We start from the raw sequence: 27,327 nt of genomic DNA on the forward strand, positions 1-27,327 counted from the left end.
CATAGCTCAGATGAAAGCCCACAGCGGAAGCAACATGTAACCGGAGGTGTCATCGATAACCAAAACACACCCATGACATGTGTCCAAACTGCAGTTATCAATCCAGCTGTTTGTCCTGATAAGAGATCAGATGCACAAACACAGGAGGCTAAAGTTACCTCAGAAGCAGCGTTACTCACACATGAGAATCACAGCCCACTCTCCAACACCCGAACTTGTGTGGGAGCGAGCGGCGTGGAGAGAGCCCTTGAAGAGGCTTTAGTGGTGGTTGCTGCGTTGCCACTGGCAACACCCACGATGCCAGAAGTGATAGAAAGCACGGGAGAGGGAGAAAGCGAGAGGCGTGATTCACTGGTGAGAGTAGCTACTGTAGCAATCGCAGAGAGTGAGAAAGCAGTAGGAGAGAAAGATCTGGGAGGAATAGAAAAGTGCCTCAGCTCTGCAGACGGAGAGAAAGAAGGACTCCTGGACAGCCTTCCTCAGCTCGCATTAATCTGTTCACAGGGCAAATGCTCACTTGCATTCACAGACAAAGAGGGAGAGGCTGCATCTGAGGAAAGCTGCAGCAGCAAAATGCCACACAACTCGGCTGAGACTGAAATGAAGGGACCGAGAGAGACAACCGTTCGCAGCGCAGACACAGAGATACCAGCTGATGAGGGAGACAAAGAAAAAGAGACTCTCCGTTTAGAAGCGTATATCAATACTTCTCCCTTTGGGCTACTCACTGGTCCTGATTGTCAGGATAACGGCGCTGCGGGATTGGAGGGAGGAGGAGGAGGAGGAGGAGGAGGAGGAGAGGAGGTGGGAGAGAAAGGAGGGCTAGCCAGAGAGCACAGTTCATTCAGCCAGCCAGAAGCCTCTGCTAGCGGGGTGTCATCAGCTGGGACTGAGACGCTTCCGCCCACCGATGTTGCCGAGTCACAGCTGAGGCCACAGAGCTGGAGTGAGCCGATTGCTGCCATCTCTGGGAGTATCTGCACTGAAAAGGACCTTCTCTCTCAGACCTGCCGGGAGCAGCGTGGAGCAGCAATTTTACCTCTCCTCACTCACCCTGAACGGAGCTCCAGCAATACAAACGGCGGGGTAAGGGCTGATCTCAAACAGAATTTGATTGCAGAGGAAGCCCTGTCTTTGGGACACGCTTGTGAGGAGTCATCCATCACAGAGACAGAGAGAATCTACAGCCAAGTCTTCCTGCCTTTAATCTCACCTCAGCATCTGACTACTTCACAACAAATCCCAGCCGAGCGCCGAGCGAGCAGCAATCAACAGGTCCAGCCCGAGAGTAGCACAACAGAAACCAGGACAGCCGAAAGTGCAGCTGAGTTCCAAGCCCAGAACCAGAGCAAAAGAGGTGCTATGTCTGTTGTGGGTGTGAACGTATGTGACAGCAGTAGAGGCAACAGTAGAGGCAACAACAGAGTTCACTTCGCGGACAATGTGAAACAAGAAGGCAGTTCCTCTGTGGCTCTCAGGGACATGTCGGTGTCGGCTATGGGCTGCGCCTCTTTGCCTCCGCTGACTGTATATGAGAGCTTGCACCATCCTGTGGTTGAGGCCAGCTACACCTTCCTCGGCTTGAAGAAGCCAGAAATCCCCACAAATGCAGCTCGTGCCACAGATGAACTAGCAATACGGAGCTCAGCCGACTTTCCAAAGCCACAGAAAGATGTCCATTTGGATGAAGGAGGCACAGGGACAAAAGTTACCAAGGAGAAGATTAACATCGATCCGTCAGGTCACGACAACTTGAGAACAAACACTGTGGATTTACAGTCAGTGGGCGAGGCCTGCTCAAAACAGCCCCCATGTGCTACCGAGAAGAACCAGGCTGGTGACCTTTCACAAACAGCAGAAAGAGCCACCTCTGAGGCTGATCATTCACAGGTGTCAGCCAAGGTGACAAAGCAATCAGAGGCGGAAACAGAGAAGGGTGCTGTAAATCTGTGTTTGTCGACTGAGAAAGAGATAGATAAGATACATGCTGAGCCTCAGGAGACACCTTTAATTAGTGATGAAGGTAACCAACATCCTCTCTCCTCATGTTCTGTGCGTCCAGCTGATGATGTCACCTGCAAGCCTTTAAGTGATGGCTCTGCTGAGTTACCTGGTGGGCAGCTCTCTACAAACCTTGAGTCCTGTTCAAAAACTGAAACTGTGACCATGATCTGCACAGCCTCTCTTCAAACAAAGCCTAGTGACCCCAGTTATCAGCCTCCCAGCCAATTGGATCAAACACCTCCTCATGAACTAGTTACCACAGATGCCATGACGCCCACAATTCCCTCTGCTGATCTGACAAAGGATGTATCAGCGACTTCAGAAGTGACAGTCTCTGACCAGTCAATTCCTGTTATCGAGCAATGTTCCAGTAACTCTTCTTTAGTGCTGCTGCGTCCTGGCCCAATGTTGAGTCACTTGGAGTTCATTACAGACTGTGATATCTCTCTTCCTGAGCACACAGATAACTGCGGCGCTGATGGTGACATCACCAAAGTCGAGGGAGAGGTTGATGCCAACAAGAGCAGAGAAATGACACAAATGTCTTTAGCACAGGATCTGGAGCATGGTGATTTCAGCATTAAAGCAGATGAGACTTGTTCGAAACTGAAGGACGGAAATTATATTATGGAATCTGTCGCTGAACTTGAGAATTCTGCAGATAACAATGTAAATATTCAATTTCCTCAAGACGGAAATCTGTCTCCTCCTCAGCTACCTGGTGCAGTGGATATACTGGCAAAGGGTGGGTCTGATAATGTAATTCCCCTATCTCACACTAAGCCAGGCTCTATTGGCATTAAACCTGATATTTTTGAAGCCTCCATTATGGATGATCTCATTAATGTCAGCTGCCGACGCAGCTCTGACCTGCCTACCAAAGAGGCTTATGTTGACATTAAAGAAAACAATATGATTGAGAAATTGGGAGATCAGACCTCTGTGTTGTTTGCAGAGGAAAAGAAAAAAGTTGAGGAGGTGACGATGGATAATCAAAAGGAAACAGCAGACAGCAGCAAGCTGCAGACAGGAAAGACAGGCAAAACACCACAACAGTGTAATGGGCCAGATAAAGAGGCTGTAGAGGAAATTAAAGACCTGCCGCCACCACATGAACATAAAGTTCAAAAGACTGAATCAACAGTAATGGACATTAAGGATGACATTAAGGATGAAGGAGAAAGAAAGAGTGGCATTGCATCTAAAAGCCAGAGAGAGACTTCTTCCTTACCTCCCGCAAAACCTGCAGGGTCACCTGGGGATGGGCTAAGTGCTAATGTAGAGTCTGGTATTGAACCTCACACTGTTTACGACCTGAGTTTGGGCCAAACTCCGACAGCTACACTGGAATGCAGCTCCGACAGGGACACGGCACCGGATTTGAGTGCAGCTCTTGGCCAATCACCGTCCACACCAGAGCCAAACTGTTTTGCTCAGCAACAGGAGCAACAGCAGTGGCATCTGGGATCCAGACATCCCACAGAGGAATTATCAGGTGGCTGCCTAGAGCGGGGAGAAAAGACTAACAGTCAGGTCGGGCAGATCCAAGCGCTAGCTTTAGGGGTGAAAGGGGTGGTAGAGGGAGGAGACAGCTCTGTTTGGAGTTTGTGTCAGTCAGGAAACAAGGATGAGTTGACATGTGATGACAGCAGTGGCAATGAACGAGCAATGGGTTCAGCGAAAGCCAAGGGAGAGGGAGCTCAATCTGCAGCAGCGGTTGACAGGGTTTATGTGCCATCTCACCTTGCCAGTGATTTTAATGAGAGTGGAAGGACGGCTGAGAGTAATGCCTCGGCTGACATGGGGAGAGTAACAGCTTGCTCCCATGTAGGTGAGATAAGACAGGGGGTGGATGATGGTGAACACCCCGCATTAGGGGTAGTTGGGTCAGATACAGACACTGTGTTTGCGAGTGATCTGGTTTGTAAAGGTCAGCAAAAAGGCAATCTATCAGCTGCCTGTCAAGACCAACATGGAAAACCAGAGACCTCAAAGAACACTGCTGTATCTGTTGAGTCAGCATCACAGGAACCTGAGACATCACCTATCCAAACGTCTGTTCCATCAAAGTTCAGCACAGACAGTCAAGGCATTCATACAGCAGTTATTAAAGGTGAAAACCAGGCTGGAGAAATTCATACAAACCTATTCAGTAATCCGGTTGGGCAAGCAGGATCTCTGGAAAAGGATCTCAGTGCTGCCCCGGCTGTGAAAAGCAACAGTGGTGAAACTGAGGAGTGTGAAATTCAGGACACAGTGTGCGAGCCTCACAAGCTCCAAAGCTCCAATAAAACGACAGCCACACAAAGCAGCCCAGGAGTACAAACACTCATAAAAGGCCCTGATGTAGAGGAGATCACAAAGGAAGATAAAGCAGCTTTGGACGAAGTGAAAGCAGGCAGCCAGGGGAAGGGACAAATTGAGATAAAAGCGAGGAACAATGAAGCAATGACAAAGCAGGAGGTCACAAGTCAAACTGGGAGTGCTAAAGACAGTGGCTCCTTTGGACTTTCTGAGGCATCAGAAAATGACAATTCTCTCTGTGAAGGAAGATCAGTTGGAAAAGCTCCTGTTGAACAAGTGTCTGTGAACACAGAGGCTGCCGATGTGTCAGAGAGTCCTGATCTTGGACTTACAGACGGAAAACCAGAAACAAACTGGATACAAGCTCTAAAAGAAGCTGCCCACCTTTCTCAGAGTAAACAAGAGGCCACAAGGTAAACACAAGAGCATGCGTCTGTGTTTGTAATGATCATATAAGAAAAATGAAAAATAATTTGATGATTAGAGGAGTATACATGAGACTTCACGCTGATAAAACTATGTTGATGACAAATAAATGCTGTGCAACGACACGTGTCTGAAAGGTCAGTGGAGGTCATCATGGGCCTAACTAAACTAATGTGTCACACAAAGTAGCATGTTAGCCTTCTGTCACATAGCATCTGTTCAATTACTTCATGGAGAGAAAGACACTTGTGTAGTCCAATTTAGGTTTGTTGACAGCCAAAGAATTAGCTAGAAAATGTACATTTATTTGGATTTTTCCATGGGTTGTATATCTGTGATGTTCAGCCTATCTACCAGGTATTTTGTACCCATATATTGCTGTAGTTTATTTCCAACTTAGCATTCCAGTAACACTATGTCCAAGACTTGTTTGGAGTGATATTACAGAGAGCTGTGTGATAATGAATATGAATGAGGAGGTAAACACAGAGCTGCACTTTGTTTTGCCTTGAGCTCGGGTCAGATGACTGTGCCTTTTGAAGTCTAATGGAAGTAATGCAGCCCTTTATATTCAAAGGATGACATCAGCTGTGACATCGGCCCTGCTCTCCAGGGCAAGAATGAGCCTTTTCTCACAGTGCGAAACACAATGCAACAATACACAAACACACAAACATGTACTTCTGCACACACATACACACTTGTGGCAACACAAGCCCCCGTAACCACACATTTGTCATTTGTCAGTCAATCCTTGTTCATGTGCTGTAAACTAAACAACAAATTTCCCAACCCCCTCTTCTCTTGCATTGTTTTTCCAGACCCCTCCCATCTCTGGAGTCTCCTCAACTAGAGTTTCTTACTCCGACTGAAGAAATAGCTGCCCCTCTGAGACAAGAGGAGATCCGACCACCAGACCGAGCAGCAGAGAAGACAACAGAGATACCCCCTCTGAATCTTGTGAAGAAGCCTGTGGATTTTCCTGAACCTTTAAAGAAGACAGTAGAGCTCCTAGAACCAACACGGAGCACGAAAGTAGAGTTCCCAGAAGAAGCGGATAAAGTAGAGCTACCAGAACCAACAGAGCAGACAGTAGAGCTCCCAGAAGAAGCGAAGAAAGTAGAGCTCCAAAAACCAACTCAGCAGACAGTAGAGCCCCCAGAAGAAGTGAAGAAAGTAGAGCTCCAAAAACCAACTCAGCAGACGGTAGAGCCCCCAGAAGAAGTGGAGAAAGTAGAGCTCCAAAAACCAACTCAGCAGACGGTAGAGCTCCCAGAAGCAGCAGAGAAAGTAGAGCTCCAAAAACCAACTCGGCATACAGTAGAGCTCCCAGAAGAAGTGGAGAAAGTAGAGCTCCAAAAACCAACTCAGCAGACGGTAGAGCTCCCAGAAGAAGCAGAGAAAGTAGAGCTCCAAAAACCAACTCAGCAGACAGTAGAGCCCCCAGAACCAACACAGACCACAAAAGTAGAGCTCCCAGAGACAACCAAGAAAGAAGAAGAGCCTCCAGAAGAGCTCCTAGAACCAAGAGAAAGCCCAGAAGAGCTCCCAGAACCAACACAAATTGAAGTAGAGATCCCAGAACCAACAAAGACATCAACAGAGTTCCCAGAACCAGAGAAGAGGCTGAGCCGTGAGCTGCCGGAGGAGCTAGGGGAAAGACCTGTAGAGGTCCTTCCTGAGGAGCCATTTAAAGTGCCAGCTGAGGAAACTGCAGAGACAGAAACAGTCCAGGACCCTGCAGAGGAGCTGCAGGACAGCGGGTGAGTGAGTGCCTTTGTAAAATCACAAGATTGATACATAATCAATCACAGGAGTGTTTACTCAAAATCTTTCTTTTAACACTCCCCGCATTGTCCCACTGTAGAGTTTACAGTGACAGCCTCCTTCACCAATGGTGAGTAATATGGAGTAATGTTTCCCCGTGAGGCTGCTGCTCTTTCAGAGCTCAGTCAGAGTCTGGATTAAAAATACATGTCCTTGTAATCCTCAATCGAATAAAATCTCGGGATTATAGCCTTTTACCATGAAGACCAACAGGTTTAAGGGGTGAATGGTAATTTTGTGGTTGACATGGGCTTCCAACAGCAAACCACACGTCAGAATGATTTGTGTATGACCTTTTAGACCTAAACCTTATCATAACATTTCCATTACAGTGATAAGAGACATTGTATTGCAGCTAATTTATTTGTGAAAAGGAAGAATGGCAAGGTGACACGTGCTTTACAGCTCAGCAGTGCTGCCTGTCACACATTTAAAATGGTTTCCCATGCGCTTGGAGATTCCCCTTGGTGGGTTTGTTTGATTTTAGACACCGCGAGGATGTCTGGTAGGTTGTTGCTGTCTGCAGCGGTTTTACAGTGGATTGGACAAGAAGACAGAGTCTTACAGATTTGTATGTGTTGGTGACACGGCAATAAAACTCTTGACTTAGTTAAATAGACATCGTAAACCAGTGTGTCTTTCAGTTCGTCGCCCGTGTGCATTCAGTATTTATTTTAACAGCTCCGGCTTGACTGACTTTCCATGTATGTGATTATTATGTGAGGAGTGGCTTTTTGATATATTGTAATTCAGTAAGATGATAGCTGCTCTATTGCTGCGTTTATCTTCTCAGCTTCTTCAGTTATCTCTCTTAGTCGTCACTCTCTCCTGCCGGTTGCTGCATGCCCAGGAGCCATCCCACATGCCAGAGTAGCACTTGCTGCTTGTCAGTCACAACACTTGTTTCATCACTGCTGTTGGAGACATAAAGGTCTGTTCAGAGTAGGAGGGAGGAGGAGTGACAGAGCTATTTCCACTATAGGTTTCATCCATAGATAAAGTTACACTTACGTACATGTGCCAGAGACAGAAATGTGACTGCATGGTCAATGATGTGTTTATGTGTGTGTGTGTGTGTGTGTGTGTGTGTGTACATATGCTTTTTCCCCCCGCCCCGAGAGGCTGTCCTAGCTGTCAGTCCTGCTCAGTCTGTGCGGCTTTGTGAACTGAAGCCTGTAGTGGGAGGAATTTAGGCAGGCACTCAGCCCCACTGAAGTCATTTGCACACACCAGACAGAGTGGAACAAAAGCCAGAGTTCAGGGAAACACTTGAGCATGTGCTGCGGCGTGAGTGTGTGGGACAGAGTCGGTCAGACCCACAGACAGAGGAACGAAGGACTGGGACGTACATGCTTTTGGCTCTGGTGTTTTGGAGTTCAGCAGTCGCTCGGCAGAAGTCATTTCCATCACTTACTTGTAGTTTGCTCTGAATGTTTTGATGGGTTCCTCCCTGGCCGAAATCTGGGTGAGTTGACGAGAAGTAGGTTCCCTATTTATTCTGTCTGTGTCTACTGTAAGTGTTTGGGTTTAAGTCCGTCCAGGTTGATGCAACAGATGGTAACTAGTGCTAATGACACTCTGTCTCTGCTGACCTCACCAGATGGGAGGAGGGACAAATAGAAACTGAAGGGGCAGAGGGCGGAAAATAAGGAACAAAGTTATGAAATGAACGGTGTACTTGGAAAAGAAAAAGTTACAAGTTAGAGCATGTCGTGCTCCCCTGAGGCTGCCTGATTTGAGGTTGGAGAGACATCACAGTAGTAGTAGAACTAGTGTTTAGACACGGTCTGTGAGTTTTCCAAACATCTTGCTGGCACGGTAGACTTTTGAAATAAGCAGCTAATACATTATTTGGGGCCTAGCAGGAAAAGGGCCACTGACTGATCTGCTGTATGACGTCAGGCATTCAAGTGCCGTAGTAATATTTTTTGAAAATGCTGGTTTTAATAAAATGTAGTACAATCTTTTGTAAAGCCATTTTTACTCATGAAACACTGAGAATGACTGGAGTAAAAAGGAAGGAGGATGTGCTGTAGCCCACACTGTGCTGTAAATAGACTAGTTGCCATGGCGATTGAAGGTTGAAGTGCCTTGAAGTTTGCATTAATAAGGTAGAAAATCACACCACGTCCGTCATTCATTCAAATAAGTAAGTAATAATTGAATCTCTGTAGTCCCAGAATTGGTTGATTATTTATTCATGACGTATGTGTTTACAGTATATACGATGTGTTGTTGAATGTACAGTAGGCCTACGAGTGTGTGTGTGTGTGTGTGTGTCTGGACAGTATGAGGTAGCTGCTGGCTATACGACAGAAATGGTCGTCCCATTGTTACCATGTAAAAACGAACACGTTTCCAAGTACTTTCAGCTGGTTTTATTTACAACTCTCTGTTTATCATTAAGCACCCTGCCCGGACTTTCGTGTCCAGCTGTTTCCCGTAGATTACGCTGAATGTGTGTGTGGAGGTTGGAGAACCAGTTTCTTTATCTGGACTGTGATAGAAAATGACTACTATATATCGCTGGACTGGCCTTGTACATTCTGAAATCAAGAACTGCTTATGGGTTGACTTTGAGCACACTGCTGAATTATTAACAATAAAAGAAACGATTGGACAGCCTCCAGGTGTTAATGCCAACAGTAAAACTACAAGGGCGTGAAGAAGTGTGTTGCTAAAGAATAGCATATGTGCTCAGTCTAACGTGTTGGATTCACATTGTAATGATAATAAATCATCTCCACGTTCATACACATCATATCTGGATTAAGAAGACTTTGAAAAGCTCCAGCTGAGTGAGCCAGCTGCCATTATCTCCACATAAAAGCCATTGAGCCAGTAAATACTTCACACTTGTGTCCAGGGTCATATTTTTTTGGGCCATTTTCTCTTCTCTATATACACTTGATTCATTTTTCTATCTTCTCCGTTGCCGCTTTTGTCCATCTTTGGACGCAGCAGTGAGCCTTATGACAGTGCTCGGACTATGTTGTGCTTTGGTTGTTTCTATTTCCAGGCTGCATGTGCCAAGTTGGCCACAGATGCTGACATATGTATAGCTTTGGCCTGCTGGTGTAAGTCACTGACTGAGGATTTGTTACGAGAGGAATGGGACCAAATACAAATTCATATATGGATTTGCAGGACATTTCTTCTTCTTGCAGACATCCTGTATCAATTAGAAAGGTCTGTCCTATAATGGCAACCAGATTTGTGTTAGACGCAAACTGTGACTTGCTACGCCCTCAAGAAAAGCACACGCCCTCATTAAATGTTATTAAGTTCTGACTTTACTGGAGAGAGGGAGCTGTTGAATAACAGAGCTCAGTTTCAGTCCGGCATGAGCTGGAAAAGGACGTTCGGAAAGTGCTGCTCAGCAGACAGCTGACTTGATGCTTGAGCTCTGTAAATGTGCTTTGGTTGATGGAGGTATGGTGAAGCTCTCCTCTGCAGAAGAGGCTACTGGGGTATTTTTAGAGCCAAACAGGAGGCATGCCCCAAGTGGGGAACAGCTGCATGGGCGTCAGATTAGGGAGCCTACCACTCCTGATAAGATGGGCCTGGAACGGGGCCAAATCCACTCCACCAGGTGGCCATTGATGACAAGGCCAGACGTCCTCAAGCAAGTAGAGCAAGCTAGGGAAACATGGATTATCATGTAAGGGGACTAAAGAGAGGAGTTACAGTTTGTTCTAATTTAAAATTAGGATGGTTGTGGTGAGCATTTTAGGTCCAGACGAGTGCTCCATCTTTCTCCACTTTGAGGTAAGTTTCCGTCATGGTTCATTTTTCTGGAGGCAAGTGAAGTGAGTCCTCAAGAGTGCTTTCCGAATCGCAGCGCTTGGCCTTTTTGTGTCTGGTCTGTCTGTTGATGTTTTGTGCTCCCTCCCCCGCAGGTCCTCCCTCGCTGAGCAGGCAGTGAGAGGCGACCGTGTCCCTGCCTCTCCCCCACCTCCTACCTCCGAATACCACCTCGTGCCTGCCATCCCTGCTCACCTCCAAGACACCACAGAATTTCCCACTCCTCCGCCTACACCCCCGGCGAGGCACACTCCTGAAGCTCTACCAACCCCACCTGCATCTCCCTGCTTTCCTCCTCCTCCTCCTCCTCTTCTCGCCCCCACCTCCCCTCCTGTACCTCCTGCTTCCCAGTGCGAGGACCACTTCCCTGCTTCTGCACCTCCTTTAAGGTATGCACATGAACTTTTTCCTGACTGTCACTGTTTCTGAACCAGCTCATTGGGTCATTTCTCATGTCACTGTGAAGTTCATAATCACAGTAGATTTGTCCAGTGCTGACACTAGTCCCTTTAGCCTGCTTGATGAAAATTAGCCATGTCTTATCCTTCTAACCCCGGTTCAGGTCAAATTACAGCATTAAATCGAGATCTGGCACACTGAATTACCTCGTAGATGTTGATTTTCAGAGCTCCTGAACTGAGAGAGAAACTACTGGAAATGTAGTCATCCACGCCGTTTCCTTTTTCTAACTTGGTTCAACATTTTGGGAAAGAAACAAGATATCATGTGTCAAATATTGAGTTTTTAGAGGGCCAGGTAGATGGATATTTGGACAGAACCAGGCTAGCTGTTTCCTCCTGTTTACAGTCATTGTGCTAAGCTAAGCTAACCAACTGCTGGTTCATGCTTCACATTTACCGTACAGACATGAGAGTGGTATCATTCTCCTCCTCTAACTGTCGGCAAGAAAGCGACTAAGCACAATTCCTTGAATGCTTAACTATTCTCTTAAGGAATCGTGAAATAGAATTGTGAGAGTGCTGACTATATACTGATATGTCACATACAGCGTTATTACCATTTTCTGAGTGAAATCCAGAGCAACTCTCTCGTCTTCTATTTCGGCAACCAGTTTTACCACCTCATACAATTACAGATTAGCATTTCCATGCACGTCGACCACATGAACTCATCGGAAACAGGATTTGCAAATGTATGAACTTAGTGGTCATGGAAACTAAAATGTATACTGTATAATTGTGGCTTGTTAATGGTGGATATAGCAAAAGCATCAGGGTGAAATGTTTATATGTGGATCTTTTAAACATTACAGGATAAAGTAGAGCATTTACACACCATGCTTTTTCACATTAAGGCTCATAATAACCACTTTATATATCATGGCTGATTTCTTGCCGTTGAAGCTGTTTGCGCGTGCGTCACCCTATTCATGGCACGAAGCTACAAAAGACAATGATGTTCATTCATAACACTGATACTGATTACATTTAAATGCTCCTCATTATTTTGCTATCAGCACAGCTGATACTTCAGATTTCTCTGCAATTATTCCTAGTTTTGCAATGTATTTTCATAAACTTACTGTATATTATAAGAGGTAATGACTCAGCCACTTTCATAGTGCACTGTTACTTACAACCAGCAGAGGGTGTTTTCTCCTCACAGAGCCTAGTGTTCATGGTCCACTGCCTGCCTGTTTCTGCACTCTGCTGTCTGAATGCTGCAGGTATATGAAAGCAACACAGGGAGACACACCAGCTCAACACTCTGTATTGTTTTCTGTGTAGAATTATACCTATTTACTTGTGACTTGATACGTTTTGTCTTTTTAAATGACTCCCTTGCTCATAGAGGACCTGAACTTTGAGAGGGCGAGGATAGAATAGTGTTGTTATATTATTTATGATATCTGAGAGTTCTGTTAGGTAACAGTAGAGAGGAGAGAGGAGTGCTGAAGACACACAGAGGTGCCAACATGTGTGCAGGTATAAACTATACATTTAATCTGGTATATTAGTTTGAGTGTGAAAGTCAAATGCAAGGCAAAGAACACAAAAACATACAATCTATGCTGCTGGCAATAAAGTGATGATGTATCGAGCAACTCCCGTGGGGCTACTAGACATTAGACTTTTATCGAAAACAAACCTGAATGATTCATTGAGCGTTGCATGACTGATTAAATCCTTCTGTAGGATAAAAACAAAACAAGTCAGGCTTCCTTTTTTGAGTTAATAATCAATTGGTCAGTGACTCCGACGACTTTTGTATGCTTGTTTTCACATCTTGGTGCCTCTGTTGTCTGGATTCCCCTGAAACAATCAGCTCCTCCACTCTACTTAGTTTGTGACTATTTGAGACTAAAGAAAGCCAGATATAAATCACTGCATTGTACAATACTTTAACAGCCAGCCCTCCTCGTTTACCTGTGTATGTGACAAATGTGTTCTCCCCATTATATTCTACACTCACAACACATGTCTGCCAGATAACGTGCGGATGGCTAGCCTTTCTTTTTGCCTTTTACCGTTTACTTTGATGACACAAAGTGAAGGAATTGGCACAGAATCTCAGAAATCAGTTTTAAGAAGATCTACTGTAAATGCAGACGGGAGAATTCGGAGCGTGGATGTTTTGTAGACACAGCCTCAGGGAATTGATCCCTCGAGTGATTGTTTATGGGAGCAATGCAGCCTTTTCTTGGCATGTGAGAGACAAAGCTTTGCTCAGCGGGAGGATCGGAGGGATCAGTTCAGCATCCTGTCACAGATATCTACAACCAGGATCCCCCAAAACACGTATTTGAACTCCATGTCACTGTCACAGTGTATTTTTAGTTTGATATTTTTGATATATTTGATATATATCAAACCTATAATTTGCCGTGGAAGGGTGGTCCTTCCTGAGGTTTGTTGCATCTTTTCTTGCTTAGGGTTGTTTGAATAGTTTGTGGGTCCTTGAGCTTAGCGGTGCCAAATTAAGGGGTAAATTGTTTGTTTTCCTTGTTTAATTTAAGCCTTTGGCAATCTTTGAGACTATACCTGTAATTAAGGTACATCTTAACAATGACCCCCTTCATAAGTCGCGCTTATCATATCTAATTCTGACTTGGTTTTGTTTAAACACAAACAAAACCCATTTCAGGGGTTACATTTTTTTTCTACTAACATGCTTAAACTGAATACGGTTTTGCCAAGTCTTCACACTAAGATTCAACGAACGGCCAGGAAACCACAAATTGTTCTCCACCATCGCAGGCTGCTTAAAAGCATACACTATTTCCATTCAAAACCCCTTGCTGGATTGTGGTGACCCTGATTCCTCTAGAGCGTCGTTATGAATCTTTCATCAAAAACTGCCACAGCCATATCTTCCAGTGCCTGAGTTTGTTGAATTTTTTATTTCTTCATTTTCTGTGGTCTACAGTTGAAACAGCAGTGCAGGGCCAGGCACTTAAAAGGACTTTAACGCCAGTCATTTGATAGAATAGGAACTTGTACTTCTCACATGATTTTCTGCCCCAGATATATCTTTTGAACTGGTATGGGGGTAGGGATGGCAATAGCAATCAATATTTTTGCTTTAGCAGGGGTCTTTATTGGGAGCTGTGAGTGGGCAACACATTTACTTGTCCCCTCAGGCTGTAAAACATCGACCAACAGGCTCATCCGAGACTAGAATCCCATCAATATTCTTTGTGAACATCAGTTAATGGACTTCATGTTTACATGCAAACGCTCAACTTTTCAAATGTGGTGTTAGGTTGGACATGAACACTGGGTTTTGTGTGATACGCTGAAATGGGGATTCTTTCTTTTTAGTCTTTGTAGGCTGAGGTACGACACCTGAAACCTGATGACAGCAAGTTTGTGTGACTCCAGGCTGGAGTCGCTATTGTAGCGAGCTCTCATTTCCTCACTTTCCCATGAGTGTACAATAGATTTATTCTTCTCATATTTCCAACGCCTCTCTTTCCCATTGCTTCTTGAGAATCAATGGGAGATTTGCAGAAACTGTTCCTACTCTCATTTCCATCCCACAAGACGCATTCCCTGTGTCTGTCACACACACACACGTCTAACAGAAAAGAGAACGGCTAGACAAAATACAATTATTGCTCTTCCATTCTTTGATGCAATTCAATGTTTGATGAGAGTGCCAGTAAATTAGATCACCAACCCAGCCTGCTGTCCAGGGATTTAAACTCATAGACTGTATTCACTTAGAAATGTGGCATATGTCCCTTCCTCTTCAGCAAAGAATGACAAATCTGGATTAATCTTCTATAATTCAAATCTATATCTCCAACATTTTGAGTGATAATGTTTGTTTGATAATGTTTGTTCGATTTTGCTCTCTTTTTTTGGTCTCATAATGCCTGTTTTGTCAATGTGTGCTGGTACACAGTTGCTAGTGGAGTGGCTTGAATGAAAGGGAATATAATAGGGTCAGACTTGAATAGTACACACACATACTATTTTCTCATGGTCTATTGTTTACCTCAGGCATCACTCTGGTTCGCCACGCTGAGTGTTGGAAGCATCCATTGTGTGAAAAGGAGACACAAAATTGACGTTTTCACTGTGAAAGTCACTGGCTGAGAGAGAGGAGAATCGTGACAGGAGCAAGGCGTGAGGTACGGTCGCCGTGGCAGAGAGGAAGAAGGGGGTCGACTGAGAGAAAGGGAAAGTGCCTGTTAATCAGCGGGGGTTTTCTGGGGGGTCTGCTATTGTTCGGCTCCCCTGCATAGTCGCGGTAGCAGACGGGAAAAAGCTGCTTGTCTTTTTAAAGGCGCAGGAGGCTGGAGTCAGGGGAGAGAGTGGAGGAGAGAGGGGGGAGGTGGCAGGGAGAGCAACAACACAGCTCAGCGATATCAGCAGCCAAACAGAGAAGAGGCACCTCAGACACTCATGCAGGAACGCAAGACAGCAGGATTGTTATTTCATCCTATTTGTTTTGGATTACTCTCTTCGTGCAATTTCTATTCTTGGAGATTTTATTCCCCCTCGTTTATACCGCCAGATGCGAAAGTGGAATATTGTGTGAGCAGCAGAGGCTCAGGGATGCGGTGCATAAAGTGAGGAGCACTTACTCATCCACTGCTTTGCTCCTGATGCGAGCGGGACTCGGCCATCCTCTGCACTGCAGCACAGTAAGCTCAGCCGGTGCTCACCTCCAGACTGCCTGCCTCCTCTGTAAGGATCAGACTGAAAGAAGAGGGAGTTTTGGAAAAGGGGGTGGCGGGAGCAGGTGGATGTGGAGGGTGGCTGGAGAACAGGAGCCAGGCAGGTGGGGGGGGGGGGGGGGGGGGGCAGAGCTAGCCGAGGATGGGAGCCAACGAGTCCATGGAGCAAGGAGAGACCCCCTGTCCCTCTCAAGATCACATGTAAGTTTGACTTAACTTGCATTCCTACTCAGTGGTGTGATCAAAATCTAGAAAATCACCGTATTTAAAAAGCTGAGGGTCTAGAGAGCAGCTCCAACTGCTTCTTTCATGTATTCATGGCTTTGAACAGTTCCTCCATGCAGCATAAATGTTCATTGTGGATGCACGGTGATTTATTATGCAGAAAGCGAACACCTTTGAATAATATTATGGGCATGGTTGCCGTGTGTGCCGTTATTTACTGTTGCAGGATGAAGCCTCACGCAGGTTTTTGCTTTCCTTCACTCTATCCTTCCATGCGCACGGTCATAAAACCCTCTCAGACTGTAAAATCCAATGTGACCAACTGGGCATGTCGTCATTGTTGTTGTTTGCTTTTGTGATGTAAAGAGGGATAGAAGAATCGGAGCACGTGTGCAGGCACATGTGCTCCAGCGTGCCTCGACTGCATGCGGATGAAACATGAAAGTTCTCCTGGTGGGCCTGTGGGAACGAGAACTAGGCAATGAGTACAGTAGGTGCCGCCGGGAGGCTGGTGGGGTGATGTTTTGTTCTGTGTGAAGGAGGACGAGACTGCCACGCTGGGAGCACGAGCTGGTGACGGTATTGAAATAGAGCACGCTGTGTGGGGGTGGAGGGAGATAACTCAGTGGATGAGAGCGAGAGAGAGTTAGAGGGAGAGAGACGTAGCAAGAGTGCTCCACTTTGCTGTGTTTTATTTATATCTCAGACACACGACTGCACAGGGGAGGACGAATCAGGGGAAACGGGGGAGGGAAAAGGGAAATAGAGTGACTGCATGTGTGTGTGTGGGTTGTCTGTAATGTAGAAATGAATGATTTATAGCTTAATACATAAGTCATTTTTTTTATTTCAAAGCTCTGCTAAATTCAGACCATAGTGGACTGAATGTTTTTCCAAGAATATCCGCAAGTTCAGGCTCTTATTGTTGAATTAAAGCACTGTGTCCACAGCCTTTTAGGCTTTTACTGAGTTCATGGGAATCTAAAATGAGTGGCCAGTTTGTTTGTGTGTGCACTGAAGGTGGGTTGGTATATGACTAAATGAACCTATGGCATCTGATCTCATCTTCAAAATGGAGAGATATTTTAACCCCCTCCTCACCGGTGCTCTGAGTCACAGACCTGGCCTGTTGTTGTTTAATGTGCCATCTGCTTGCAGTCAAAGTCTCAGATTAGGCTGGATGAGGTATTACACGGAGAGATAGTCTTTGTCTGACACTCTTTTTTTCTCCTCGGTGGCTTCTTTGTTTTGAGACTGAGTGGATTTCTTGGATGAAGGGATACAAGGGATGAGAGTTGACATCAGTCTGGATGAGAGACATCTGCTCTGTTTTTATGACCTGTCGAAGGTACAGCGGGATTCTCCATAATGAATCATTTGCGGAAAACAAAAGCAGATTTGTGCTTGTTTTCCCCGTTACAAAGCATCTACAGATTTCTCCCTGCTCACCACATCACATCTGTGTCTGAAGAGGCTCTTGTAAAACAAAAATAGGTTATTGTGGTGTTTTACAGCGTGTTTAGGGCCTATGATGTAATACATTATATCCAGACACTCATTCATCAGAGGGATAAAAGCACAGGAGCTCCCTCTGTTGGTCTCTTTATTTCTACCTCACAGGAGTGACTGTATATGATATAGGAGAGACTCATAGTACAACTCCATATTTTATTATTTTAGAATTACAACACATAGCAAAACAAGACATTTACGGTTATTAACATACAATCAAAGTACATGCTGTGAAATATTTACTTCCTAATGGCATGTGAAAATGTACATTTTATGATCAAATCTAATTTGACTTATACATTTTATTCATTAATCATTGCTTTATTACTGACATTTAGCAAGGCAACGCATGTGACATCTTCATATATACATTGAACTTCCACATCGCCCATTTTCATGCCTCACAGACAGGCACTACGGATTCTTTAATGCCCAAAAGGCCAGCAGCAGATCAAAAATCAACTTGATATTGAAAGCACCTAAACAGCAGAGACGGATCGCTAAATGAGGAGAAGATAACAAAGGGATGATTAATTGTAGTGATGTAGCGGAAGGTGAGGGAATTACAGGTAAAGGATTGAATGGAAAGAAATAGATGATCGTTGAGTCCAGAGTTTAGAGGAGTTTGATAGTCGAGGGGTTGTGCGGCAGCTAATCCGTTGAGGCTAATCACACAGCTGCTTGGAGACCAGCAGCCTGCCTCCATTCATCTATCCCTCTACTTTTACATCAGCTTTCATCAAATCACAGTTGAGTCTTTATCACTCTGAAATTCTAACATCAGATTTTGCAAAGAGCAAATAAGTGCCAACATCTTCACACTTTTTTAGTGTGCATATATAGGACAGACAGGTGGTGTTGGGTTTACATGTCGGTGTAGCCGAGGTTCCTCCTCTCCCCTGGGGCGGGCGGTGGCTCTCCCTCCAGCGCTGTGAAAGCTGTTTAGGCGGGTCGAGTGGGATTTTGCTGGAAGCAGAGACTGTGAGAGAGAGTCTGGCTGCCTGATATGGAGCGTCTCCCTGCCTCACGCTGCAGAGCTTCTGTCTCCAGGCAGTCATCTCAGCCTGTGAGAGGCTGCTATTAACTGCTGCTCCCTTTGTTTCTATTGGCCCCCATACCCCGACTGCTCGCCCGCACGCTGCTTATCCCCTTACTATGTTTTGTCTGCAACCGAGTCACATAAGAGCTGCTAAAGACATGACTGTATTAACACAGAACACATTCCTAGATTGATTTGTATTTATTTCTTTAATTACAGCTCTCATTTCAATGTATAATTATATAGAGAATATATAGTCTATTAGATGCCAATTGTTACAATTTGAATATAGATTATCAATATGAACCAGTCTGCAAGGAACAGATTAGTAGAATAAAAAAAAATGCAGTTGTTTTTTATTTTTTATTAAATCAATTTATGGGCTGTGAACAGAATAATGCTGATGCAGCAGCTGCTTGCCTCATGAATCTGCAGCATGCCTTCATTTGCTTTCTATATCATGCAACACTTCGCTGGACCTCACTGGTTAGGTAATCCTCAGTTGTGTGTGCGTTTGTGTTGGACTGTGTGCCGCCATCTTTACTTCCAACGTGGAGCATATGGCGGGGGCAACCTCCTGTTACCATAGCAACACAGTGTTTGCAATCACATGAAAAAATGTCCTCTGCAAGGACATGAACGGAGCAATGAAATGAGCCCTAATTACGTTATTATCCTACTGTCTTCAGTTTTATTTCCATCTGTCCTCAAAGGAGCAGCTTTTATCCGCTAAAACAAAACAAAGGCTAAATCTCTTATAGGTCTTCATAGATTCATTCGTTTGGTGTAAGCTTATTTGGTCTTTGCAAGTGGGTGCTGTCCTTGGAGCTTCCCGTCAGACCATCTGACATTATGATCCAGATGGATCTCCAGGCAGACCAGTCTCACCCTGCTGGGACACACTGGGCCCTCACAGAGATTACAGCTCTGGCTCCTTACTTTGCCATGTGCTGTCTTGTTTTTGCATCATTCCACCCTCCAAAGAATTGGACGTTTATTTAAAGGATTTTGAGCGGGGGATCTAATATATGACGTTATAATAAACAGGCATTAAATATAATGTTATACCATGTTGGAGCTTGTGTAGCCTGGTGTATTGTTTGGATTTGTCACTGGAGCAAATTGCAGTGCAAGCAGAATATGTTACTCTTGCCATATTGTTGGCTCAGAGGAACCTCCATCTCTGCTGTGAGGTGACCCCAGGGACAGTGAACGTATTGCAAATGACAGCAAAATAATTGTATTACCAGCCTCCTCTGTACACAGTGATGTCCCAGCTCTGTATTTTGGCTGCGTCGGGCATATTGATGGCTAGATGGTGTGTCAGGCCCCCCATGTCTTTCATACTACAGGTTTTTATTTGATCCATGTCTGCGTGTGTGTGACAAAGGACCCCCATATAATGCTAAATTGCTCTAACAACGCCCTGAGCTGAATCCCTATGGATTAGCTGGATCAATATAGCGTAGGGACATGGAGGTGTCATTTAACTTGTCTCTTGTCCTGTCTATGCTCTTGTATTTGTGTGTTACTGTTAAAGAGGTATAGGGGTCCACACTGATGGCAGCTTCCTCTACCCATTGCCTTTTTCATAGTGTTTATTGCAAAAGACTAATTTCCTTGTTTCAGATATCAGTAGTTATCAAAAGATATGTTTCTTCAGTTTCTGTATGTCTGTGAAAATGTGTCGAGCACAATCTGTGTGTGTGTGTAAGCAGCTTCTTGCCTCAAAAATCTGCAGCATGCCTTAATTTGTTTTCTACATCATGCAACGCTTCACTGGACCTCACTAGTTCGGCAATCCCCAGTTGTGTGTGTTGGACTGTGTGCCGCCATCTTTACTTCCAACGTGGAACTTATGGCGGGAGCAACCTCCTGTTACCATAGCAACACAGTGCTTGCAAAATATATTTCTTCATATGTTTCTTCAGTTTCTGTGTGTCTGTGAAAGTGACCTGGGTCTGTCGAGCACAATCTGAGTGTGTGTTTGCAATGACCAAAATGTTTTTTACATTTGCTTAATTAATTTTAAATTTAGGCAGAAAAAGCACACACAAAGGATATGAGAATCAAATGCACTGGTGCTATATGTAATGAGCAAGCTTCATTAGAGCAGGTTTGACTGGTGGGCAACATCCTTTTCTTCTGTGTGGATACAGCAACGTGATTCTGGAGCAGGAGACAGAGGGGTAGAGGGAGGGAGGCTGAGAAAGACAAGAGAGAGAGAGAGAGAGAAAAGGGGGGAGAGAGAGAGACAGTATATACAGTTTGCAGGCGGTGGGCTTCTGCAGCCAGTCTCCTTTAGACTGGGAGGCATCTTTATCTACTGGGGAGGAGCAGAGACAGACTGATGTGGCTACAGATGACAAAGAGGAACGTGAAAGGACTGCGATTGTAGATTGAAAACAAAGAGATATTAGACCGTAGACTAAAAGAGACGAGGCAGAGGGAAGGTTGGATCTGGTGGTCTCAGTCGTCATCTCGGGAAGAGGCTGTGGGTGTCTACCTGTGTGTCCGGCAGTAGCATCGTGGTGCGAAGAGGTGTAGCCCACCGGCAGCCATGGCAGTCAGTACGTGGCAAGCTCTGTCGCCACTGCAGTGGGCTCGCTGGGGCTGGGACTCACTGCTGGGAGGGGCAGGAGACGGGGACAGCCCGGGCTCGGATCCGGCTTTCGGGCTCCTCCGGAGTTTCTCCTGGAGCTCACGTCATGACAGCATGATCGGTTCTGCCACGGAACCGTTCAGACAGAGGTGAGACAGGACGGGGGGCTGAGGACCTTATTAGTCAGGTTTATCTGGTGAACTTCGCTTTGTGTGTATGTGTGTATGTGTGTTTGTGTGTTGCTGTGGAAAACCAATCAATATGTCTTTTGCGCAGGATGATAACATTGTAATTTTCATTTACAGCCTATTGTCATGCAGAAATTGGTAATTTCTCCAGTTTCGGCTCAGTGTTCGGCTCAGTGTTTCCCTCAGTCTCTCCCTATCTATTTCATATCTGTGATGTAGATCTTGAGGTGGTCTTGTGTGAGTATGGGTGTTGCATGTGTGTGTTGAGGTAAGGTGATCCTGTGTCCTAGATGTGTCATTATCTGTCGCCTCACTGCAGATTTAGCGTTTTAATTTGTAGCCATAAAAGTCCACAAGAAATGAAAACCGAAACACACACTAGCCTGAAGGCCTTTTTCGTTTTAACACATGCACACTGCTGGACATGGCACCTGCTGCCCTCACGACCTGAAGCACTCAAGAACAGTATCGGAACTGCTTTCTTGGGAGAAAGATGTATCATTCGTGATGTCCGCTGTCTGAAGGAGAGAAGTTTAGCTCACCGCCGCGTGGCGTCAATAATCCAGATACAGTCACTAGAGTTCAAGTGATGTCAGTCTGATGTATGCTCATCTTTTGTTATAGGAGTTCAGACTCTGATGGAGCGTTTGAGACCCCTGAAGCCACAACCCCAGTGAAGGCTCTTTCTCCCATAGATCCCCCAGCCCAGCAACTAACGTCCGATGACAAAGGTAGGGTAAGAAAATCATGCCCTGATGTGGGTATGATGCTGTGTTACACCGTCATCAACAAAAAAAAAAAAACAGGTGTAAGAAAGTCTTGCTGCGCCATCTAGTGGAATAAAGCAGTATCTCCCTTCTGGCTCTGTTTGCTGAGACAAGCATCTTGGGCTTTTGGGATATGAAAGGCTGAGCAATCGGCTCAGTCTCTCTCTCTCTCTCATGTGGTTCATTTTTGTTAATCTCTATCCAACTGAGAGACTCATATTTAATTATTTATAGCACATTCATCTCTATAATTGGATGTGTCAGAAGCCAGCAGCAGCTTTTATCTCCATGCAGGCTGTCACGTTCACACCTGCATCTCACCCACGAACCAGTTAAATTTTATTTCAGTTTGATTTTATGCCTTTTTTAGTAGCTAAAAACTCTTTACGTTACATCTCTCCATCTTTTGCAGTAGCAGACACATCAGTCAGTCATCCTGACTCGGAATTGTCTTCCGCTGATGCCCCATGTCGTTCCCCGTCCATTATTTTTGATGAGGACAAGCCCATTGCAGCTAGTGGCCAATACAACATCGAGATTGCTGGAGATTCAACAAGTCACAATCTGACCCGCTCACTCAGCCTCCAGGGAGGAGAACTAGACAGTGCTAGTCTGTTGGACGGATCCTCAGCGGGAGGCTTCCGCCCACATTCTGAATCCTTCAGCGTAGGCACCGAGAGTGCTCCAGGGACACTCCACAGGCCCAAGAAAGTCCATCCTGGGTCTGTGAAGAAGAAGCCTCTTCTCAGACAGAACTCCAACCCGGAGAGTCCGAGGCCAGCCTCATCCAGTAGCACCCCTGAGAGCAAGAAGCGCGCAAAGCCTGGAACTGCCAGCCCTCTCCAGTCTCAGGAGGAAGCAGAGCGGGGATCTGCAACCCCCAGCCCTGGAGGAACCCTCCGCAGAACCAGGAAGACCCGAGTGGAGACTCCTCCTCCGCTGCTGGAGGAGACCAACCACACCAGCCAAGAGGAGAGCCTTGTCATCCCTGCCTTACCCTTGTGCCAGGAGGATACCCCTCTTGCGAGTAGTCCAACAGGCAGGGACGAATCCCCCATCCCCCCTAGTACCTCCTACAAATGGGATCCAGATAATTTTGAGAGCATCGATCCTTTCAACACTGGAGGTAGTAAAGTTGCCAATTCCCCCGTTCTGGGTCGTAAAGGCGCTGTGTGTGCCCCCATTGCTACCCCTCCAGAGAGTCCCGCTGTCTCTTCTGTAGAGCCGTGTCCCCCAGCTCCTCTTCAAGAGCCAATCACCAACCCTGAAGAGCAACCCATCATCCCCAAGCGTCAGTCAGTAAGGCTGGAGTTTGACTACTCTGAGGAGGGCAGTGAGGCGTCACACCAGGCCTCCCCCCCACCCAAGAAAGTGGGCAAGAAGCCCGGTGCGAAGATGCCTCTGAGGAAACCAAAGCTGGGGCTGAAGAAGGCCCCTCAAGTGCAGACGGAGCAGCTGGACAACCATCCCCCAGCTACCCACAATGGCAACAAGGAGGAAATCCCTGCTACTACAGTCTCTTACAAGTTGGAACCTGACAAGTGGGATGAACCCAACTTCAATCCATTTACTTCTAAGAAAGGCATCGCCAACTCCCCCAAACTGTCCCGGCCGTCTTATTCCTTCGACACCAATAACTTTGATGACTCTGAGGACCCGTTCAAATCCTCCATTAAGATGGCCAACTCCCCTCCTAAGGCCTCTGCCTCCTTCGAACTGTCATCCAATGACTATGACAATGACAATGACAGCGACAACATTGGGGAACTGGAGGACCAAAACCAGAACAAACCTGGCAAGAAGAAGAAAACTCCTATCAAATCGTAAGTTCACAGTCTATTACCACAGGGCCCGCACATTTACGGGAGAGTCCATACTCACTGACAGAACATTGTATTCATGTGAAGGAACGTAAGCGTCTCTGTTTGTGAGGTTAGTCTGTGTCTGTATGTGATCCTCTTGTCTATTATGCCAGTGTCCTCTGTCCGTCTCTCTGTCACCTGTGTCTGTGTATTCTCATATGTCACAGGAAGTCCAGGGGTGTGTCTTCTCTATGTTGTCTGTCGTAAGTACAGGGACAACACAAACCATCCATCCCTCTGACTCTTAATTCCATGTGGCTCCTGTTATAGCAGCATGTTGCCCTGTTGTCCTATTAACAGAAACATCACAATCCCTTGTGACCACTATTCCATGTAAACTTTTTCAATCCTGCTTATTTTAACAGGACGTACCTGTTTTCATATTTTTCTTGTAACTTTATATTATGTACAGTACAATCATGCCTATGAAATGGCAATTGAAAAACGTCATAGTACAATTAGAATAGCCATACTTGGTATATTTATTATCTCAATAAGTGCTTATATATGAGTTTACATGTTCAAAGAGCATTTAAACATCATTAAAGAGTTATTACTCACACAAAACTCTACTCATTCAGCCAATTAGTACTATACAGCAGAGTGCACAAAAGTGCAGTGTTACATTACGGTTGGGTGTGGTCAGCAGAGTAAAAGGCTTGAATCCTTCCAATAGAGGTCAGCGCAACAGTGCTCGATGAGGTGCTGTTGAATGACAAACTTTACACATTGTGATGGGTTATTGAGTTTGTTGTGTTGCTGCCAGTCTTTACAACATTTCCAACAGATTCTAATAATTTCCTATCAGCACTTTCTCCAAAACAAAAGTTAATATTGGAACAAATTCTGTTTCATGGTAAAATGTCCCATTACGTTTTTTCTCCTGTAGCTGACAAAATATATTTTTTTTGTTATAGAAATGTGTTAACTGTCATGACACTGTGTCCAGTCTGCAAGTCTGTAACAAAGAAGGTGCTTGTGCTCCCTCTTGTGTTCATTTTTGGCTATTGTTGAAAAAGCTTAAACTATATAATATTTTTTCTAGATATACTATATATATTTTCGGGGGGAGATTATGGTCCCATTTATATTAATTACTAATTCATTCTGTTAAGAATTTTAACCATAAAATACTGGGCCAAAAACGTTTTTTAGTGACAAGGTGCAGACATTCTCTGTTCAGATGTATTCGATTATAGTTTTAATTAGGATAGTGCATTCTGTTGTAAATTGCTATACAAGGACTTCCACTCCTTTAACATTTGATAATCTATGTTTTTGGGATCTATAAATTGAAAACTAAAGTAACAAAAGTAAAAGGCACTAACAGTTAATAGATGATGCATCAATGTCCTAACTAACCTGTTATTATTATATTACCAAACACATTCCTCTCTAGGATCTGTGTTATTAGTCTATTTGTGTGAAAAGTAAACTATTCATAACGTAACATTCAAGTACTTCCATTACTGACTGTGCAGCTACTAACTAGATTTAACCCTCGTCACGAACATTTCACTGTTCTGTTCATTACACCCACACAAAGACTGCAGTAAGTGGAACTGTAACGCAATGCAAATTATGTTTTCATTTTAGGAAAAAGGCAGATGTACCCAACCAGGTTTACATTTCAGTATTTGCGGCTATACACACATCTGAGATATGACGCGAGTACACAATACTTGGTGTTAGACAGTGACAGACTGATCTAATAAAGTTGTGTACTGAAGGCGCTGAGTGACTCTTGATCTTGACGATTGATGGATTTTCCTTTTTCTCAGTCTAACTTTCAGAGTGAAAAGGTCGCCAAAGAAATCCCCATTGTCTGACCCATCCCAGGTGCGTACCTAATGCTTCTTACCTGTACATCTCTCTGTACACTTGAGTCTCTCGCTGTTGTCTGCCTGTATTTCCTCCTCTTCCCTCCGATTCTGTCATTGGCACCGTCTTTGTGCTGCAGGATCCTACGCCCACAGATGAAACTCCCTCCCTCTGCCCACAGGACGACCACGCCACAGACGAGGAGAAGCTGGCCTCCTCCACCAGTCACAAGTGGGCCGCCCTGCACGACATGGATGCGGATTTGAACTCTGACCAGCAAGACTTCCCTCAGCCATGCGACCTCACTTCCTTTGTTAATGAGAACAGTCTTCCTCACCAGACTCCAGGTGAGGCTCAGCTGTCTGACTCCTGTCTGATTCCTCTTTGTGCCCCAGGGCCACCTGTGTCCAAATAAGTGCTGACAGAGATCAAAGCATACCGCAGACAGGCGGCGCTCAAAGGACATTCAAAGCTTATGTTTGGATAAACCGTCATGCACAGCAACCATCCCCTTTACTTTTCATTTATCCAGCAATGTTATTGATTTTTGTTGTGGCAGTGAAATAAGCCTGTTCTCTACTGCACTCTGACCTACAGAAGAGCCTCCTTTTCCCAGGGGCTGTGTGGCTCAACCCATCTGGGTCAGAGATGAAATGATCAACACACAGTCCTGCTTCAGCCTCTGACCTCATCAGTACAGCCCTCAACACTGGCTGAAATGTCCCTCCGTTTCTTCTTCTGCCTCTAAAACTTTGTTTTGTCTTTCTGTTTCAGCGCTAGATTGTGAAATTGAGTACATGGAGAAGCTTGGCTCTGCTTCGCCTGTGAGTATTTGATCAAATGTTTGCTACTTTCTTTATTAACACTGTTTCGTTTCATATACGTGATTTGAAATTAGAATTCAGAAAGCTTATGTTTTTATTCTCTTGTGTGTCTTGTAGCCACTGTCTGTGAAGAAGCCGTCTTTGTACTTGAAGTTGGACTCAGTATCTGACAGCTTACCCAAGAATACGTGTCCACATGGATCTGAGCCCAGCTCCCCCTGCACAGGGTACAACACACTTCTACTGCTCTACTGCATGTTTATTTCTGTGTATTCATTGTGTAGTATTTGATTACATTGCAAGTCTTACAATGCAATTGTCAGTGCTTTACTGGTACAGTATACTATCTACTTTACTAATTGTGAACCAGAATGATTTGGATTGCATAACGCATGCAGTTCAGCTGCTCTCATCCATCATATACAGTGAATGACATGCCTTGTCCCTCTCTCTCCCTCCCTTTCTCCTCTCTGTCTCTCACACTGAGCAGGAGTTTCGAGGAGATGGAGGCCCAGATAACAGCGGGTATGCTGAGCTCCCGGCCCGGTCCCGAGGGCTCCGCTGGGGACAAGGGCAGGAAGAGAGAGAGCGAGGCACTCAGCCGAACACAGAGCGCGGAGAGGGATGAGCAGGTGAGCCGAGCGCTTGTGTAAATATTCAAACTCATTGAGCAGCTATCGCATACGTTGTCATTGCTGGGTCTTGTCACCATCACGTGAGGAGAATTTGTGAGCTTTGATTTTGTAGAACTTGCACCATGTCATTGTTTCGTCACGAGGGGGGGAGAGTGCCACAGTGCACATGCTTTATTAGAAGGCCGTGACTTGGCCTTCCAACATGAGCGCCATCAGTCATGGTGATTCTCATTAAAGCCTTGTCACTGATGACACATAGCCAGTCTGCCACACTAGCTTCCCAGCTTGAACTCAGTGACTCAGCCTCCCCGATGCTGCCACTCAATCACTCAGCGCTTTGC

At 45.3% G+C, this 27,327-nt stretch overlaps 1 protein-coding gene across 9 annotated transcripts in view; it reads left to right on the forward strand.

Moving 5' to 3' along the window:
- tacc2 (transforming, acidic coiled-coil containing protein 2) overlaps positions 1-27,327 on the forward strand; it is a 47,313-nt gene that overhangs the window by 11,082 nt on the left and 8,904 nt on the right. For 6 of the 9 annotated variants that reach the window (XM_079169081.1, XM_079169084.1, XM_079169086.1 and 3 more), the window contains exons 1-10: positions 816-4,721; positions 5,556-6,497; positions 10,461-10,754; positions 21,702-21,808; positions 22,257-23,667; positions 25,488-25,545; positions 25,667-25,874; positions 26,302-26,351; positions 26,469-26,578; positions 26,842-26,983. In XM_079169081.1, the coding sequence (XP_079025207.1) occupies positions 1,363-4,721; positions 5,556-6,497; positions 10,461-10,754; positions 21,702-21,808; positions 22,257-23,667; positions 25,488-25,545; positions 25,667-25,874; positions 26,302-26,351; positions 26,469-26,578; positions 26,842-26,983 (6,681 nt within the window). In that variant the 5' untranslated portion in view covers positions 816-1,362. Of the gene's footprint in view, positions 1-815; positions 4,722-5,555; positions 6,498-10,460; positions 10,755-21,701; positions 21,809-22,256; positions 23,668-25,487; positions 25,546-25,666; positions 25,875-26,301; positions 26,352-26,468; positions 26,579-26,841; positions 26,984-27,327 lie in introns of those variants that run through there. The other 3 variants (XM_079169083.1, XM_079169082.1, XM_079169089.1) reach the window with 3 other exon arrangements.

Source organism: Pholis gunnellus (genome assembly GCF_910591455.1).
Source record: "Pholis gunnellus genome assembly, chromosome: 11".
Lineage (NCBI taxonomy): Eukaryota > Metazoa > Chordata > Actinopteri > Perciformes > Pholidae > Pholis > Pholis gunnellus.